Genomic DNA, 21,282 nt, shown 5'->3' with positions numbered 1-21,282 from the left:
AATAGACATGGAAAGAGGTAACCCTAAATGGATTTGAGAGGAAAAAATGGGTAAACTGACATACTATTTCTGCGTTCAGGAGTTGGATTAAATCTTTTAAATAAACAAAAGAATACTAGTATTATACGAGAAAACTCTGACAAGGCATTTTTAACTTCATTGATGGGTTGATAATGCAAAAACAGCGATGACAAGAGCATGATCAAAAATGGACGAGATAGAAACCCAAAACTTACTCTACATCTTAAACAGAAGAGAAAGAGAATGAGAACACCGAGATAGTCTAGATAAAATGGGAAGAATCATTCCACTGCAATAAGAGCACGTCATAAGATATGAATTTGGAGGTTAAGGATTGTGTATATAATTGAAGGGCTTGGAGTAACATAATGCTAAGCCACACTCAAATTTCGCAGGAAAACAACTCTTAAATCCTGTAAAATTTGAGTGTGGTTTAGCACCATGTTGCCCCAAGTCCTTCAATTAATCTGCAAACTAAATTCAGTTATCATTTATCATTTTATTTGTTTGAAAAGGCGACTGGATTATCCAACAAATTTTATCCATTCCGAATTGAATGTTCTTAGAATTGAACAAATTTATAAATACTCTTTAATGAAATTCTATCATAAAAATAGAATGAAATTTGTAGCTCAGTCACATGATCATAATACAAGACGAAATGAAATTCTTAATTTAGTTGAACCTAAATGTTTCACATCTGCTGCTTTACTACACAGTACAAATTATGGTCCACGTCTATAAAATTCTAGAATAAAATTTCATCCAGAATTGACTACTTTAACCAATGAAATTTTCAGATCCAGAATTAAAAAAATTATATGACAGACTTCCCTGTTTTATATAAACCGTGTATTGTAAAACAAGTTTATTTCTATCCTAAGTACCGGTATATTTTTTCTATTTTATCTTGGTTACTATATCAGCATGACCTGTACTAATTATACTACTGACTTAATAGTAAGTTAATATTAATCCATCACCAGTTTCAACATCGTCTCTTTTTTCACTCAGTTATTACTAGTATTATTACTAACTTTGTTATTATCATCTTTATGTGACCTTTTTTCTTATGTATTTTGTCTACACAGTATGTATATTTATGTATGTTGCTATCTATTCTTCTTAAGAATGTGATCTTAGTGCAAAAATTTTAAATTTTATTTTAGACACCGTATAGAATTCTATTTTTGTGAATTACCGATATGTATCCTAATCTGTATAGGCCTAATCAGAATCTTAAATTTTAATTCAGAAAAAAAGGGTATGCTTGGTGAAAAAAGTAAAATTGTGTGTAATTTTCAAGCCTTTCTATCAAAACGGAACTGTCCCCGAACATGAGCTTTGCTCTTACTGGGTACTTCCATGTAGCGTTTTTTTATGTAGGCTATATGTTATTATTAAATAAATCTAAATCCAAAATTTAGTGTGGCTTGCTTTCTTAATTGAGATATGAAGTTCGTCGGTTTAGAACTCGTCTATAAAATTAGTGAGTGAGCGAGAAGTGAATGGAATAAGTCGTTGAATGAATATATTATATGTCGTTTAATCAACTATCCGAAGACAGGTCTGAAGCTCAAAAGTGATACCAACAAGGCATCACTTATGAGGCAAATAGGCTAGGAGATAATGGAATAGGGTGGCCAGTTTCTTTTCCCCTCCGTTGCATACATCGCCGATTAACTACCTATTACAGTGAGATTTACTGTCTGATAGTAGATATACCTATCAGCCAGAGCCTCAATCTTAGACTATATAGGGCGACTCATATTTATGTCCACTTTTAATTACACTGTAGTAGCGAAACCAATTAGGTTAAGTGACCCATTCCACCGCTAAAATGTACCGTATTTCATACCATTAAAAGCACAAAAGAAGCTGTCCTTTTGTTTTACTTTATTGTGTTCTCAGTACCGTCCGAAACATTTAACGTAATCAGAAAAATGTAGTGTAAATCTTAAAATATTAACCATGGCCACAAGACTGTCTGTACGATCGAACACGAATTGCTGCTCGAATGGAGGTGCGGCAGTCCCAAATTATGGTGCAGGGTAGTGGAGAATGGTGAAAGGAAGAAATGCGACGCTGGACCACAAGACCATCAAGACACTTCACGACAACTTGATTCGCACTGGCTCAGAGCGTATTCCAAATCTCAACCCTGAGCAATCTGATGGCATCACGGTGTTCCGAATTTCAACGATGACATCACTGATGCTTCATCAGTGTCGCACCGGTTCCCTCAGCTTGCAGAGGTGGTGGCAGTCTCCATCAGCCGTCACGCCATCAGTGAATCTGATTGGTTCTTGTATAGGGCGGGAATTAGCAGACGAATAACATCGTGCACTGTTGTGTCATGGTGGTGTGTTCTGCTTTAGTTCTGCTGTATTGTTTGTAATGAGCACAACGTAAAAACAATATGTTAATGGCTTATGAACGAACATGTCAACGGACCAGTTATTACTACTGGTTCAAGAAATAAATTGTTTATGCTCTCTGTTCTTTGAACGAGATGACAGTACGGAAATTTCGCAAAATCTTGCTAGCCTAGCACAGACAACAACTTGTACAGCCGTCATGATAGCCATCGAACCTTCAAGCAGTTTTGTTCCTATTTCGCTGCAGCGTGACATCATTACTGTCCACCGGTCCGGTGAGATTCGGAATATGCTTTCAGTTACGCAACAGAAGGGTACTGGCCGACCAAAAACAGTGATCGCAGAGGAGGCCAAGGCAGCCGCTACTGAAGCCTTCCAGAGAAGTCCATTCCACAGTACCAGCGAAAATCTGGTGTATGCTATGGGTCCGTGCAGCGGTTGCTAAAGCAAATGAATTAGCGGCCATGGAAGCCACACTTTGTGTAAGCTCTGTCATGTGAGGACTGTGATATCAGAATGGAGTTCACGGAGTCTCTATTAGGATGGATTCAAGAGGAATCTAATCTTTTGCGACACATTCTATGGTCAGACGAGAGGAGTGTGGCAGGGTGCCAAATGAAATGCTTGTGAGAGCAGTAGCCTACAAAATGTTCAGCCACGTCTGGAAAAATGTGCAGCAAATGCTGGTGCTTAGGGTACATCGAATATTGGTGGAATTTTAAGCAATCCTAATGACTGGACTATTAGTTAATGCTACTTTGATCCTGTCATGTTATTCATTTACTTTTGATAAACGAATAAATAGTTGGACATAAATATTGGTCGCCCTGTATATAAATATTTGAGCTTGTACAGTAGCCTACATTACCTGAATCAAAGGATCTGAACTCCCTGCTGATTTGTTATCCTCAATGGATTGTGAAGTAATTGAATCAGGGAATGGACAAACTTTTTCTTGTTCTGTTTCCATTTTCCGGCATATTTCTGCAATCTTGAGAATACGTTCCTGTTTGTCAGCTAAATTCTCCAGCCACTGAAAGCATAAAATGTAGTGAATGCCTAAAAAAATAAGTAGATGTTTTCTAAATAGCTGTTATGTATAACTATTATTAGACTATAGTAAATCAGTTTCTTCGTGATTCTGAATAAACCTTCATTAATGTTCTCTGATTTCTATTAACCGTCAGGGTGAAATTTATTAGACCGAGAAGACCTTGATGTCATGAATTTTTTCTTACAGAACAAGATTAGGTAAGAATTACACAGGTTTGATGAACTTCTGTTGTTAGATAAAACACTAGTCGTGTGTCGTCTTTGTCTCATATAGTGCCATACCAAATTCGATATGCTTGTATCAATATATACAACGCCATCGTTTTCTTTATTCATGTTTGATCCATCGTTCATCACGTCAAATTGCATTATTTGAAACAGAGTAGGTCATAATAATCAGTCTTTCTTCAAATGTTTGTAATGGGCACAGGTATATTATTATCTTCCAAAAAGTATAGAGCCTACTGGTACTTTACAATATTTTGATTGAAGTAACAAGAATTTAAGGAAGCTTTTAATAAAAAAAGGAGCTTCTTCTGCGGACCTCTACAGAAAGAACTAAGAAAGAGACTAGTGAAGCGCTTTGTGTGGAGTGTAGTATTGTATGGTGCAGAAACATGGACTACGACTAAGTGAAGAGAAGCGACTAGAATTACTTGAAATGTGGATATGAAGAAGAATGGAGCGTGTGAAATGGACAGACAATAAGAAACGAAGCTGTGTTGGAAAGAGTGGATGAAGAAAGAATGATGCTGAAACTGAGCAGGAAGAGGAAAAGGAATTGGTTGAGTCACTGATTGAGAAGAAACTGCCTTCTGAACGATGCACTGGAAGGAATGATGAATGGGAGAAGAGTTTGGGGCAGAAGAAGATAAGAAGATAACAAATAATGGATGACATTAAGATATATGGAGCATATGCGGTGACTAAGTGGAAGGCAGAAAATAGAAAAAAACTGGAATAAAAGACCTGCCCTTGGGAAGAACACTGTGAATGAATGAATGAATGAATGAATGAATGAATGAATTAATTAATGAATTAATTAATTAATGGCAAGAATTTAAAGACAACGGTGCGAAGGGGTTTCTACCAATTATTTCAATATGAAAAAAACTAAACTAAAACACTATAAGTAATTTTTACTTTTACGTTTTGCGAAATAAACTTCTAATATCTGCATTGATACTCATGCATTGATGAAACGTAACTTGTGCTAGATATAATATAACTTACGATTTTCCTCAAAATATACAGATTGGCACCTTCTCCTAAACACCCTCTTAAAGACTGTTAATAAATTTCAGAGAGAGAGAGAGAGAGTGTATGTGAGTGAGTGAGAAAGAGAGAGAGTGTTTGTGTGTGTGTGTGTGTGTGTGTGTGTGTGTGTGTGTGAAAGCGCGAGCGCAGACGAGTGTGCGTTCATGTATGCAGGCGTGGTTTTTGGGCTTTTTGTAATAAAAAGAAGGAAGAAGATAATTTTTCACTTTCTTTTATGTTCATAATTAATCGATTATTCCAGCAAAAAATTATAAATTTCCATGTGCTGAAAATAGTTAAAATAATTAAGCTAATAATTTTGGTATGTTGTAAGATAAATTATTTTTGTGGCGATAACCTAATAACAAAACGATACAAGCAAATTTAATTTGTTAGCAACTAACAATAAGATACAAGGTCTGTAACAATTGTAAAGTGTAATAAATCTGAATATGTCTAAATAATTTTAAATATTACGTAATGAAATTTATACATTAGTAATACGTAAACATAATCGAGATTTTTTATTAGCGTAGTTGTGGATTGGCAGACAAACGTTTTTTTAGTATGTTATTTTACGACGCTGTACCAACATCTCAGGTTATTTAGAATCTGAATGAAATGAAGGTGATAATGCCGGTGAAGATGAGTCTGGGGTCCAGCACCGATTATTACCCAGCATTTGCTTATATTGGGTTGAGGGAAAACCTCGGAAAAACCTCAACCAGGTAACTTTCCCCGACCGGGAATCAAACCCGGGCCACCTGGTTTCACGACCAGACGCGCTAGCCGTTACTCCACAGGTGTGGCTACCGCCTGAGCACTACCGGTAGCCAAACGATACTACTTTTCATAATAGGATAAAAGAACAGATTTTTATAATGAGTATGTAGAATAGGGATGCAAAACTGAGCCCAGTTGTGGCATACGTCGTAAGTCGAATTACGTTATTCATCCCTTCCCTCAATATCACGGTCGTTCACTTGATAAGGTGAGCGGGTTTGTATTCATGCCTAGTGGTAGAATTCAACGAATGTAATTCGGAAAATACGAATTTTTATCAATGGGAAAATGAATACTTCTTTATTCAAAACAATCCCAAAGCGCGTGTTTGGTTCTACATAAGTATGTGAGCAAACGTGCTCAAAAATGAACTTGAATAACAGCGACGATCGCTCTCAATTGACAGATGCACATCTGATTACCCTCCTCAAACAGTACAGCATAATACAGCAAAACTGGTGAGCAAAAAAAAAAAAAAAAAAAAAAAAAAAAAAAAAAAAAAAAAAAAAAAAAAAAATAGAATGGAGAGATCTGACGTTGGCCTACGTTGCAGTTAAAGCTAGGTTAATTGCAGAAATGATTTTCTTTTATATTCACATGAAAATTCTTTTTTGTTTTTATTATAAGTTCAACGTAGTCAATTTCACTTAAACTAGAAGTTTTGTACTTTTATACTTTTAAAAATCTTACGATTGCTTTAATTTTTACATACAATAATATATTATACAGGCTAAATATCATTACAAGGTTAAGGTGTTTGATTTGATTGTTTATAGCAATATGTTTTAAAAGCAAGTAGGCCTACTTAAGTATTTTTGTTCATTACTGAAGAAGTTTACCTAATCTGCTTACAACAAGAATATGTTTTGTTTAAACATTTAGTATCATCAGTTTACTTTAACCAATTGAATTTAAATGAGAAATTCTGCATTTAAGTATTTCCAGTCCTTTGCTCCAGTCCTTTGCTCTTACATTTAAATCGTTAGGTAGATATGTAAAGCATTTAATCCAAATTTGTTGGTAGTGTTTTATTTGCGTCGGAAATAACTTTCATCATTTTATTCGTGAGCACCAGTTTGTTGTAATCCGCCACATGGTTGTGGACGAATCACGGATACGCCATTCAGCCTCCGTGGATTGTGGAAGGGGAATCAATGCTTTCCTCATGCTTCCACCCCTCTCTGTCAATTCTGAATCCCTGGTTAGAGCTTATAATGATAATGTACGAGTATGTGACAACTTCGTGATAGGATATTTTTTGTCGACAATCTGCTTTCTTTTCCAGATTTCCTGTGACTATTCGTAAAGATTTTCAGTAAAGACTGAGACATTTCAATGAAATGTAACATGTCTAAAATGTTATTGTTTTATGGTATTCGAGGAAACTTCTCATGAGCTTGAAATTCAAGAAATCTTGTCACCAGTGGCGGCTCCTGCGTATTTCTTAAGAGAAGGAAAGAAGGTAACAGGACGAAATGACACCTTCTTGAATGAAACATGCTACAAATTAGCCAACATGTTGGGGTTGATCTTCCCTTCTGTATAGCAATAATCTGTTCTTGTAAACTGAGTTTCCTAAATTTTCCAAAATATATAATGTTCTCACTTTCATTCATTGTTAAATAATTGCACAAATTAACAATTACAAGGAAACTCACCTCGCAGCATTTTTCGAGCACACTACAGCATCACACGTGTTGGAAGAGACTATAGCTACTAACACGTAATCGGAACAGCGGAAATGGGAATGGGAAATAATCTGGGGAAAGCGAGAACACTGCACCCACCCACGTGATCTGTGTTGCCACATGTACATTTTAAAAATTCAGTATCACATGCTTTTGAAGAATATCGGTTTTTGTAAAGTCATACTACCATTTTTGTTCAAAGTTGCCGGTGGCCAATTAATTTTTTATGTTAAAAAATAATTTGTAGTTTGGAGTACTACTTTCAATTTCAAATATATTTGTACAAAACTGACAACTTGGCTGTTGCCCTGTCTAGTACACAATGAATGGAAGTGAATTTCAGGGGCCAAAAAGATCTGCGATACCAACGTAGAACTACTTCCTCTTTGTATATAAACCCGATTTTAACTTTCAAATATCCTTGAAAGTTTCAAACCATGAATAGTAGCTTATATAAAGTGCAATGAATAATATTTTTGATTTATAATATTAAAAAAAAGTTTATATGTCTTTCATAGCGTTGCGTTAAAACTGTTTTCATTCTGCCTCCTCCTAGATGTGTTATAGTCTGGTTGAATGCAAGATCGTTAGATGGCAGCGGTAGCGAGCTTGCTGCAGGACCAGTCGGTTTCTATTTCCCGCCCATGCGCTGATTCAGAGGAGGATCTCCTCCCTCTCCGTTCATTTACTCGCTTTAAAACTCTGCTTCTTTCTCTGGCCGCTAGTGCGCTGTTGTCTATGTGTGCTTACTGCATTAAAGGAGGAATGGATTGACTTTCCTCCACACAAACAATCTCGCATCTTTCTCACAGTTTTCTAGCAGCACATGAGCGCGCATCGTTTAAAACTCGACCAACCGAGGTTTTCTTATAGCTTTGAACTTAAAAATTATCGAATCTTCCTTGAATTTCAAGGCACATATTTTATTTGGTATTTACTTTCAAAAGAAGAAAAATGCGAGGAGGACGTTCCTCCCTTCCCTCCCCCGAGGAACCGCCACTGCTTGTCACACTTTCTGTTAATACGGTGACGTCATACAAGCGCGCCACATTATTCAAGCGATAAGAGCAGGGCTCAGAGATGTTTCTCTCAGACTGGGAATATGTACAGCAAATGTAGAAGCTTAATAAAATAGTATTTCATTTAATTATTGTCACTTAATAAACATTATTATTCGTATATAAATGAGGTGATTTATGAATGCAAGGACTGTAAAGACATAAATAATTACATTAATACACCCTAGATTCCAGAAATGAAGAAAAAATGAAGTAAATAATAAAAAGGTTAAATTTAAATACGGAAAGTATAAAATCAGAAATAAAAAAATTATATTTTTATTTCATTTGCCAAGCCTCCTTACAATAATTATAACTATGCTCACAATAACACTCAGGAACAGCATAACGTTTCTTCAAATTGTAGGGTTTCGATAAATCCCTTGTCAGTTCTTTTAGATCAGTTATTTAACGACGCTGTATCACCTACTATGTTATTTAGCGTCGATAGAATTGGTGATAGCAAGATGGTATTGCGATTACCTGACATTCACCTTAAAGTTCGAGCAAACCTCGGAAAAAACAAAACCAGGTAAATAGCCCAAGCAGGAATCGAAGCCACGTCCAAATTCAGCTCCGGAATAGCAGGCAAACATGTCTACCGCCTAAACTACGCTGGTGGCTTTCTTTGTTAAAGGATAATTTTGACAGCTATGTATTAAGTTAGTTACCTACCTTCATGCATGCGTTACTTTCAACGGTTAATAGTGTCAGCTGACTTCGGTCGTGGGCATATTCCTTGTTGAATCGGTCCCTCTGTTTGATGAAGGTGTCCTGATAGAACTGTCTCTGGTCCTTCAAGTCATATGTAATCGTAATCTTATGTTTTCGCACTCTTGCCAGGCGATCTTTATATCTCCTGATGAGGTCCTTTTCGTAAGTAGACATACATCATAATTAGCGATATAAATCATTAGATGATTTTTCGTAGATTCTCCCTGTTATTAAATTCATATTAAGTGATGACCCGAAGTAATAGACGTCCCAGGTTCACATAAAGACAGTTGAATTTATTTATAGTCAGATTACTAATTTATAACAATGACAACTGAAATTTAACACACATTTTGAAGTCGATATTTTTTTTGGGCAAATCATAAAACAGCGAACGCTAAGCTCCGCCCACGACCCCTTTCCACTTTTCCCCTACAAGCTCACCACACTCTCTAGCGGGAAAGAGGGGAAATAGGGGTTTAGGGTGGGGTGACATCTAGTGGAGGAAAGTGGAACAAAAAGAGTAAATGCGGTATCTACGAAGCAAAAGAGGAACTTCGTCCTGTTTCCCTCTCCAGCCTCTCCTTCTCTCTCCCCCTTGCTTCATGTCTCTCTTTTTTTTTTTCTTATGACTTTGTGGAGGGTAGTATTCGATCCGTTGATCCTTCTAACGAAACGCACACACGCTTTTTGGTCACACTTTAGACCTCTCGGCTACCGAGGCGAGTTGGTGGTAGAAGGGAAAATGAATCTATTTATGTTCAAGGGAACTGCCATAACGTATTGCAGAAATGAAATATATGTCGTTGGATATGTCTTAGTACGAATTTTTTTTTTTTGCCCTGATTAAGGGCAGTTTGATGTTGGAGCATGATGTACTCCTAAACTTCATCTCTCAAACTTACGACTCTGCGCAAAATGAGATCGTAAGTGTAATAGCGAGATCTGAATTCCGAATCAGTTTCCAGTCTCGCATAGAGGGAAATGTAAACGTAGTGTCGAATGTACATTACATGTGGTTGTTGTCTAAAGCACATTAATTTGGTTGTATTGTGTTGTAAAATATGAAATACGTGCGAGGCGGTAGGCAGCGATCCACCGAAGCGGAGCAGATAGTAGAGAGAGAGAGAGAGAGAGAGAGAGAGAGCAGGCGAGCGAGGTGCCGAGCGGCGAGGGTGGGGATGACTTCCTCTACTGGCGTTCGCTGTTTTACGATTTATCCAATTATTGTTTAAAGTAACTACAAACTATAATTTAAACATTTCTGAAACTAACTCTAAGGTGATGGTTTTTAGAGGGAAATATCACTGTAGAGCTACGATAATAATCAATAAGATAATAATAAAACATAATCTTTTAATTATTTGGGCTGTAATATTTCATACTTACAAGGGACAGATATACAGTGTGTTTCAGAATTCAACCAAAGAAATTTAAAACGTTGAGGAGGAGTCCTAGATAAGTATTTTGAGATATGAAATTAGGGGTCTGCGAATTCAAACTTGCGTGAATGGCGTAAAATATTTTTTGGGCCACTACGCCACTGAATGAATGTGCATGTGGCCTAGCGGTACATTTGAAAATGTGTCTGACACAATATTGCTATGTATCTGTGGCACAATCGGTGAACACTGTAGAAGGTTTCTTTCAGAGGATGAAGTAGAATGTTTAAACTTCAGCAGGTATCTTTTTTAATTTAAGATTCCGGTTTGTAATTTTAAACTTTTTTTGTAACATTAAAAAGCCAGCTCTACTTATTTTGCAATGTACTTAATAATAACAATAAATATTTAGAAGGGAGAAGAAAGAATTTAGTTTGAGAAATGCTTATTCATTGCTCTCGACAAGTCACAGTATGTTTATTACTGAACTTGTGGTGTACATAATTTGTTAAATTACTAACAACCCGATACTTAACAATCCGTTTAGCTATTATTAAATATTTGTTAATGAAACTGGCCGTATGAGTATCAAATTTAAATTTTAACAATTGATATCTCAGATATTCTTCATCGGAGACTCTGGATTCCCTATCTCAAATTGCTTTCCTACTACTCCTCTATAACCAGATAAATTTCTTCAGTTGAATTCTGGGACATACTGTAGATATAAAAATTAACAAGTTACAAAGTATGTGTGGTGCTATAAGATCACTAAAGAATAAAACAAGGTTTGATACAGTTTAATAAGGTGATCGTTGTGTTAATTTTAACACAAGATATTGAAAACTGGACGTTACGAAGAAGGGACAGAGGAAGAATTGAAAGCGCAGAAATGAGATATTTAATGCCAGTAGCAGAATATAGCCTCAGACCAGAAACACTGTTATAAGAGATCAACTACAAATATATAATTTGACTGATAAAATAGACAAATATAGAAGAAACTGGCATCACCATATATTGTCGTTATTTCTATGAAACATCGTCTGTGACAGTACAGAAAATAGTTTTTTCTTCCTCCTGAAAAATTAATTTGAAATCAATGGACGTATATAAGAATATGAAATAGTTCGGTAGAAAATTTTGGTGAATATGAACATAAATAATATCATCGAGGATAAGTGTAAGCCTATTGATATTTAATTTATTTGTTCTTCCTCCTGAAAAATTATTTTCTGTACTGTCACATAGTAAGTATCATAAAAACGACGACGATATGTAGAGCGCAAGACAATATATTGCCAAAAACAGATAATGAAGTATGAACCCACAGGATATAGAGAACCTGGACGACCAATAACATGCTGGAGAGAACCTCTGTCTACAAGAGGATGGGACTGGCCAATAGGCCTAAACCTTATCAATACTAAAAGAAAAAGAAAAACAATTTTTTTTATATTATACTTGCGAGTCAATGTATAATATATGTTTTTGAGACAGAAAAGGGAACTTAAATTATTTTATCTTTTTCATATGTTTTCTAGTAAAATGGCGAGAGACAATAAAGTTCAATTATATATTGAGGGATATATTAAGGGCCTAATTGCTACAATGCTCACTTGAGAAAAACGTGGTGGTTATGAGGAATTGGTGTTATGATAAGGGCAACAAGTGTGCATTGAGAAAACCTGCCCAACACGACTTTTTGACCATGCATTTTACTGCAGAATAATGCTTCGGCATGAAAAACAATGCTTTAACAATTAGATCAGTTGTGTGTCCGAAGATATAAATATAAAATGAATGTTTTATTAATTTTGCTTAAAAAATACAAAAATTCAAGATCTCGTCCACGTTGAGGGACAATAGACAATGAACTTAAGGGAATGCATGCTGAAGTGAAGTATGATAGGACTTGGTGTAACCTTGAGTCTTTACGATATCCGTGAAGGTCAACAGGAATCCTGAAAAACCGGCGAAGGAGATAATGGTGTTATCCTCCACGGTTGAGGGTTTTGCGATAGGTTCAGCTAACTACAAGTTTTGGAGTTAAGCGGCGTTTCCACTTTTGTAACTACGCTGGAATATAGGCAAAGTAGAGACCGAGATTCGCAGACACTGTTGCCATGTCAAGAGAAGGCAGTAACTTCCCTTGCACAAATATTATATGGTTTTCAAGTGTTCACATTTTCCTGCGCATATAAGTTAATAGGATTTTGGATCCAGTCCGAAGATCAATATCAACGCTTGATGTAGTGTGTCATATTTCCCGAGCCGAGAACTCCCTAGTGCAGTGGTTCCCAACCGATGTGCCCGGCACCCTAGTGTGCCGCGTGATCGGCTAAGGGGTGCCGGGAGATATTGAAATAAACAAACAAAAAAAAAATACTGTCTAATTAAGCCTAAAGTCTTGTAAGATCTTGAAATAAAATAAGTCAAATTATTTACTCTCATGCACTATAGATCACTTCTTTTCGATGATTCAATTATACTTGTATCCGGTCCGGCAGATGGCATTACAGCCAAACCCTGCCGAACAATCCTGATTCAGTATACTAGTATAGACTACACGCTTCCTTACGAACATTCCCGAGACTTCAACAGAACAATATATAAAATTGTACGAGTTCTGCCGCCGCTTGCAGTTGTTTTCTTCGCGTTGATTCACAATGTTTTGGTATGGATAAGTTCATTGTTAAACGTAAACGCCAGGACAGTGAAAGTGAACAGTCGGCTCCTCCGGCGGCTACAGTTTCTCCCAGATCGTCAAATGCAACACATAAAGAAGACAAACGAAAGAAAAGATCATACCTGGACGGTTACTTAGCGTATGGAGGAAAACCCTATCCCTGTGTGTTTAGTTTGTGGCGAAACACTCAGCAACGAGGCCATGGTACCTAGCAAACTGAAGCGGCATCTTGCAACAAAGCATCCTAGTGTATCACAGAAAAAAATAGTGATGTATTTTTCTGACCATAGCTGACACTGCTCTTGAAGCCTCGTTTAAAGTAGCAGAACTGATAGCTAAAAAAAGAAAAAAAAAACCTCATACTCTTGGAGAGGAAATCATAAGCCCTGCATGTAAAGTTATAGTTTCAACAATTCTTGACGAAGGAGCAGCTGATCAAGTTTCGATAATTCCTCTCTCCAACAATATAATCAGCCTCAGGATATTTGAAGTGTCATGCAATATCAACAAGCAAGTCTTGGAGAAAATAAAAACTTATAGAATTTTTGCTTTGTAAGTAGATGAGAGTATCGATATTGGTGACAAACCGCAACTCTTTGGTTTTATCAGATATATTGATGATGAAGATATTACTGAGCAGTTTCTGTTCTGTAGACCGCTGGAGATTACAACTACAGGCCACGATATTTTCGTTTCTATTAATTCCTTTCTCAATGACCATGATCTTTAATGGAAAGACTGTTGTGATATATGTACAGATGGTACATCATCTACACAAAATTTTACTGCCAGAGCTCTCAATGAAAATCCATCCACTCACTGTTTTTTGCACAGAGAGGCATTAGTCATGAAAGTGTGTAATGAAGATTTTGCTCCAGTGTTTAACCAAGTTGTGAAAATGGTGAACTACATGAAATCTCGACCTTTAAAGTGCAGGATTTTTGAACAGTTATGTAGCGCAACTGATGCAGCTCATACCTCTTTGTTACTTCACACAGAAGTAAGGTGGTTAGCACGGTGTCGTGTATTAAACCGTTTCTCAAAGAACAGGTGAAAACTTTTTTTAAAGGATGAAAATCAAGACACATTTCATGAGCTGTTACTAAGTGATTCTTGATGTTTGGAACTGTCGTATCTGGTAGATATTTGACATAAACTGAATGAACTGAATGTTTCAATGCGGAGTCGAGAGGAAACAACTATTTCCTCAACCAATAAAATGAAACGTTTTAAAAGAAAACTTAGTTCTTGGAGATCTACAGTTCACAAAGGAGATTTGTCGAACTTTCCATCTCTTCTTAATCTGGCAGGAGATAAAGATCTGGGTGAGCTGAAAGACCGCATTTGTGATAACTTATCAAGATTGCAAGATGTATTTTCCATCTATTTCCACTATGAATCTCTACTGGGTTGTCTCACCGTTTGATTTCGTAGATAGTGCGGCGAAAATAGATTTCAATGCTTGCGAACGAAGATGAATTTATTGATCGTTGTGCTGATTCCACACTCAAAGGTAAGTTCACCAAGAGTGAGGCGTCGGTGGCTGCTTTTTGGATTCGACTGAGAGAGGTGTATCCTATCCTAATGAAAAAAGCAATTAAGGCACTTTTGCCTTTTTCAACACCCTATCTATGCGAGCAAACCTTCTCTGCTATGGTGACAAAATGCAAAGCAAGAAATAGACTGAATAACCTTGAGGATGATTTGCGTGTTTCATTGACAAGTGTAAGGCCCGATATCACGTACCTGTGCTCTAAGCATCAATCACAAGTTTCACATTAATAATTAGTCGAACAAAACTCTATTGATGTATTTTTACTCAGTGATTGTGGTAAAGTTTGCCGTATTTTGTTATGATGTATAGTTACCCTTAAAAAGAATGAGACGATTCTTGGTCGTCGGAAGTTAAAGTTCTACAGCGCGGTTCACTCGATATCGACGTATAACGATAAGTACCATCACAAATAGAACAAGAATTGTTACAAGGACCACAACAAGGACAAGGATCAGTTTAAGGATCACGAAGAAGACAGCCATTTAAGGCCACGATTTCACAACATAGCTCGGGTAACAAAATATCATTGCTTCTCTGTACCGAATGGCAAATGCCTGCTATCGGATCTACGCCCTACATTCTAGACTGCTGCTATCACTGTCTTGTCTCGGTAGCTCATATAGTAGTGTGTCGGTTCCACCGTATAGCCGAAGTGTTCGTGTTCGATCCCAGGGAAAACTCTTTTTTTTTTATTGAGGTGTAATTAATTTGTTCAGAGTTCCTCGACTGTATAATTTGTCGAAAAATATGGAGAAATGAGGGATGACGATAATACTTTAGTGTAGACAATGACTATTTAGCGTGATATAGAATTATTCAAATAAGGGGCATCTTGCACAGTAAGAGTTAATAAGTCAACCCTAAATTAAATATTTAAATAACAGGATATAACAGGAAGTCCAATTATTGTTGCGAAACTAATCAAATTAAAACTAATTACGTTAAGTAAACAAATCCCAAGTTATGACACCACATTGCTACAGCTAAATTCTATGTTATTAACATAAGCATTGAATAGGTCCGTGCTTATGCGTTGGACGACAAAACCAAACATCGAAAGTTCGAATGTTGCCGCGGAATGTAACTTCTTGCTTTTTATAATGTAAATCAGATTACTAACTACAATCATTCATATTCCTTATATTATTTATTAATATTTATAGCCAACATTGAATTTGTAAAGAAAAGACTTTAGAAATCTCATATGGAATTTGTGATCTGTAGTGACATAAACATAGATTATCTCTCCTTGAAACTGGAGCCATTTTCCCACCAGCATACAAGCTGAAGTAGCACAGCCATTGATAAAAGTTTTGTACACAGAATTAGACTGAATTCCTATTCGACAGAACCTATAATCAATGGCTTGTCTGAACATGATAAATTAATCCTAAGTGTTTCCAATGTCACTGAACAATTTCAAAATATTAATTTAAAAACTAAAAAAGGGTCGTAAATGCTGTATCTAGTGACTATTCACATTTATGTCTACAAAATGAATCTTGGAAAAACGTATATGATACTGGTACTACTGATATTAAGAGTAAATGTATTGTATTTTTCACTTTAATTTCAGAATCACTTTAGTGGATGTTCTCCACTCAATACTGTGAAAAAATTCAAAAGTAAAAACATGTAGATAACGCAGGGACTTAAAAATCTCACGTATTAAAAAGAAGAATCTATATGTAATGAGTTGCAATGTAATGATCCTCATGTTCTTAAATACTACAAGAAGTACGGTGTAATTTATCAAAAATTATGAAAGAGGGAAATAGAATACATTCGAATAGAAAAGTACAACATTCAGATAATGCAATTAAAGCTATTCGGAATATTATTGAAGTTAAACTTGCAGATATTCTAAGAAAGAAAATATTTTTTCATTAAAACCAGTGATTATAAACTAGAGGACCCCAAATCTTTTGCAAATTCTTTTAATGTCTTACAGTATACAGTACAGAAATATTATTGACAACTTAAACATTCAAGATTTTGCAAAAGATACTAAAATTGGTTATTTAAGAGATGCATTTAATAATTAGTATTAATATATGTAATTAATCAATAACTGCAACAGTGCTTTTTCATTCAATCATAACATGAATAAAATTGAATGAACATTAAATTAAACACTATTGGAAACACGTAGATAAAATAGTTAAAATCAACTGAAGGGGTGAGAATGAAATAATCCAAAGCCACACTTTTAACAAAAATTGTTCTGTGCAAGTGCATTTCTTACACATATGGGAAAGCTACTAATAAAATATTGTAATAACTACTCAACAAATGACATAGCCTAAGGATTCTAAACCTTTGTAAAAGTTTGTCTGTGTGGCTTAGGAATATTTTTTAATTTCATTTTAATTGTTAGTTTTTAATATATATGCATTTATATTGTATGTGTGTGTATGTATAAATGCATTCATTAGATTAACGTTTACAATATTATAACTTGTAATTTTGTATTGTCTGTGATCATTAACACTTAAAACTTGTAAAACTCTATTTCAAAGTTATTTAAACAAACAAACAAAAAATCGTTGTGTAGACTAGGAATCGAACTCGCACTCTTCTACACGAGACGCAGAAGTCTTAGAGTCTGAGCTATGGAAACGACACGAAAGCTTTTCTTTCTGTGCGGAGTGTCGATCTAGTCATGAAGGTCTATTGTCGATTTAACTACACGATTTATGTATATATTTATCTTTTATTTACGTAATATTATCCTATTTTTGCAGTTTTTGAAGTGAATTTCGGAACGATGCTAGTAAGAAACCAAATAGCCTGAATTTAAATAACTCAATATTCGTTATCTTGTGTATCAGTGCTCTGGTCTCTGATCATGCGCAGTGTCTTACATCTGAAACTTAGGAATATTCAATCGTCTCATTCTTTTCTAGGGAAACTGTACGTTACTTATTACTTCATCTTTCAATAAATGAATATATTAAACCTCATTTTTTTTTTAAATACAAGAAAGGGTGCCCACAGTTTTTAATGTTATTCCCAAGGGTGCCGCGAACTTAAAAAGGTTGGGAAACACTGCCCTAGTGCTTATAGCCATGCCTCCTAGGTCTGTTAGGACCACGTATTTCTTGTATTTGAATTACAAAGAAAATAATATTGTGATTTTCGCTTGTCAAAATAATTTGCCTATTTACGTATTGCAGAAAGAGAGTATATTGACGGCACTTTCAAGTGCTGCTCACAGTTGTTCTGTCAGCTTCTCAGCATAAATATCATAAATAATAACATTTACGTTCCTTTAATATTTTCTCTTCTGTTAGATAAAACGTACGACACTTACAAGAAATTATTCCAATTTCTGAGGGTCTTTGTGGATCCCAGTGAAGTTTATGAGATTTTGAGGAAGCTATTCATACAGCGGTGAATTCAGTATGGCCTACACCAGCGATAAAGGGTTGTAGGTTTCACTTATGCCAGTCATGGTGGAGGAAGATACAATCTTGTGGCTCGTCACCTGAATTTCAAAGTAGAAAGTCTGAGGTCGTACATTTTTTGAAACTTTTTGCTCTATCCCTTCTGCCTACCAACGAGGTAGAACACTATTTCATTGAAGATTTGATAGCGATCAAACCAGTAAATCCACAGCTCTATGTGATAATGTAATAGAGACTTGCGTATCTACTTCCTCAACTTTCCCGCCAGAAATTTTGGCTGAATTTTCGGATTCTATCTCCAGTACAACTAATGCCTGTGAGTCCTTCCATTTGAAGTTGAATTCTCAGCTTTATTCCGTTCATTCCAATATTTTTAAGTCTTTGTTGATATATTAATTTCTATCCAAAATAACAAATTAGATCGAACTGAACAGTAAGAAGCAGTACAGAAACAAACAACAACTTTAAAAAGATCGTTTTCCTTAAAAGTGTTACGGAATAATCTGGAGGACATGATATTACACATCTGCAGTTTTTTAAAACGAGTTTGAAGTTTTTACAGAAAATGTAAAGAAGACGAAGCTAATGGCTGAAGCATTGTACAACTGTAATAATATTTTTAACCAGACCTATGTAATGTAGACGTTTTAAGTCTGTTAAACTGGGAAGAAAAATGTTGATGTAGTCGGGGTCGATGCAGAATAGTAGTTTTGGAGTCAATTCGAATGTAAATCAGGAGCCAAATGGAAAATTCGGAATTTATACTCTGGAAGCCAATTCGGAAATACTGTAGTGTAGTACTAGCTGCACATGCGGTGTACATTATAAGACCTCCAACTCTTCATTCTGCGTCTTTCCCCCGCAAAGAAACAGACTAGGAAGCGAGACAGAGGTTATAGCTGTGGCTATCGCTGCAGCTGTTTTGATTGTTGTTGCTGATCAACTGAAGCGACGAGAAAGGTCTTCCTTTTGGATCAGCAAGTGTATCAAAGGAATGGCTGAAACTGGAATCACGACTGATGAAATGAAGCTGGCTGAAAGAAAACACTTAAAAATTATAAATGAATACAATATAATATTTTATTACTCAGTCAATGACAAATCAATGTAAAATAATGACTTATTTTACAGTCATTAAGTTTACATACATGAATTACAAAATTGCGAACGTTTTCGCCTATTCAGGCATCATGTATATAAACTTAATGACTATAAAATAAGTCATTATTTTACATTGATTTGTCATTGACTGAGTAATAAAATATTATATTGTATTCATTTATAGAAATTGACAATCTGAATATTCCATCATTCTTTCTAACTTAAAAATTAGTTCACAGTCCATAATTTTTGTAAAAAAATGTATGGGCATCCTCCTTTTCTGTCGGTTCTCATTCAGTTCTGAGGCATGCCCAAGACAAAGATACCTTGTGTAGTCCTCAATGGACTCTACAGTTTTCTCAATGGACCAATCCATCACACTCCCACATATACAGAAAATCTATAAAAAAATATTCGCAAGAACAGATATAACTACAACAAACTATAAAATATTTGCAACGGAAACACCAGCTCCTACGTAAGACCTGAACTTTACTGTTGAAGAGACAGGTAGTTGCCAATGTCTCCTGTTCCCAGAGAGGAAAACTCGCGCGTGCTTCCCGCAGAGGTCGTGCGCACACATTTTATTCGGTATTACCAATTTAGAGATTTTGTCGCTAAAAATGGCGACTTCTAAAGATTTTTAGGCAACAAATTCTTTTAACTTTCCTATTGCTCAAATAGGGATTTAGCGACTTTTTCAGCACATTGTAGCGACAGAAATAAATCTTTTTCTATTGATAATAAAGAATCTAGCGACTTTTGAACTACTGTTTGGGTACTTATTTGTCACTGGCGACTGTTGCTTGTTTCTCATTATTCCTGCGCAATTTCAAAACTGGAAACTCCGCTTACGAAAGAAGACTATGTAAGAAAGAACATAGCTTCGATAACGGTCACTGAGGTTTCGAATGTGGAGTATAAAAGCCTGAATACTAAAAGAAAAGAGATGGAAGCGGAAATTGAAAACAGAGAATAGAACTAATCATTTTTCTAGAGACTAAGAGTAACATTGAAGTAGTATGCGACGAATAAGCCATCTTTGCTGTCGGTAAATCTTGTGACGACAATAATTTTTGTTATTTTTCACAGAAAAGGTAGCAGGAAAAAAAACAAGAACTCTATTTGATGTTTATACGAAATAATTTAGAAAAATGTTACGACTCTATCCTATAGAAATTACCTTGGCACCCAAATAAAGTAGGTGTTGATGCTGTTATAATTCAGATAGTTAAAAGAATGTTCAATGTATCAAGAAACTATGACCATTGTAAAATCGCTGTGAAAGTATGGTATTAGAAAACTTCCAGACTGAAATGAATTTACAAGAAGAGTCCTGTATGTTGTCGAAATACAGTGTGTCCGCAGAAACATTCCGGGGTTATAAACTCCTATAATAATTCTGTCACTATGTGTTTAACGAAGTTCATACCGGTGTCATTAGAAAGAACAGCTCAAAGAATTTCTGGAAATGCGTAATTGATAATTGTTGACCGAAACAACAGATAGCAGCACAAGAAGAAAAAAACGCCTTTTTCATCTGTGCGTAGAGCTAGACTGCAGTTACATTTCTAAATCCACCATTTCCAAGGTTCTACGTTCTGGTTTGCGATTTCAAACCTACAAACTGCAATTAGTGCATAAGTCGAAAACTGATGACCATATAAAACGACGTGTTTTCTGTGAAAATTTATTGACACTAATAACGAATGATGAAGACTTTTCAGCCAAATTCATTTGTAATGACGAGACAACGTTCCACGTCAATGGAAAAGTAAACAAGCATAATGTTGGCATTTGGGGAAGCAATAATCCACATTTCATTTTGGAGGTTGAACGCAACTCCCCTAAGCTAAACGTGTTTTGTGCCATTTCGAAACAGAAAGTATATAGCCCATTTTTCTTCCAAGAGAACACTGTCACCGGTATGAGTTATCGTGATACTGAGTGGCTGTTTCCACAATTGGAAGAAGAAGGCAACGAATTTCTTTTCCAATAAGATGGAGCATCTCCTCACTGCTGATATTCAGATCATTTAACACAATTTGCTTATATCCATCAATGCCTTAATGACAAGGGAAATAGCGGAAAGAACGTTATTTTTTCTTTCTTCTTGTACTGCCATCTGTTGTTTCGGTCAACAATTATCAATTATGCATTTCCTGAAATTCTTTAAGCTGTTCTTTGTAATGACAC

At 35.7% G+C, this 21,282-nt stretch overlaps 1 protein-coding gene across 1 annotated transcript in view; it reads right to left on the bottom strand.

The window, feature by feature from the left end:
* Positions 1-21,282, bottom strand: part of LOC138695290 (dynein regulatory complex subunit 2) — a 31,009-nt gene that overhangs the window by 9,430 nt on the left and 297 nt on the right. The window contains exons 2-3 of the mRNA XM_069819722.1: positions 8,914-9,108; positions 3,268-3,432 (exon numbers count right to left, since the gene is read on the bottom strand). Of these exons, the coding sequence (XP_069675823.1) occupies positions 3,268-3,432; positions 8,914-9,108 (360 nt within the window). The remainder of the gene's footprint in view (positions 1-3,267; positions 3,433-8,913; positions 9,109-21,282) is intronic.

Source organism: Periplaneta americana, chromosome 2 (assembly GCF_040183065.1).
Source record: "Periplaneta americana isolate PAMFEO1 chromosome 2, P.americana_PAMFEO1_priV1, whole genome shotgun sequence".
Lineage (NCBI taxonomy): Eukaryota > Metazoa > Arthropoda > Insecta > Blattodea > Blattidae > Periplaneta > Periplaneta americana.
Note: the sequence above shows the minus strand (reverse complement) of the source record. Positions and strands in the feature narration are given on the sequence as shown.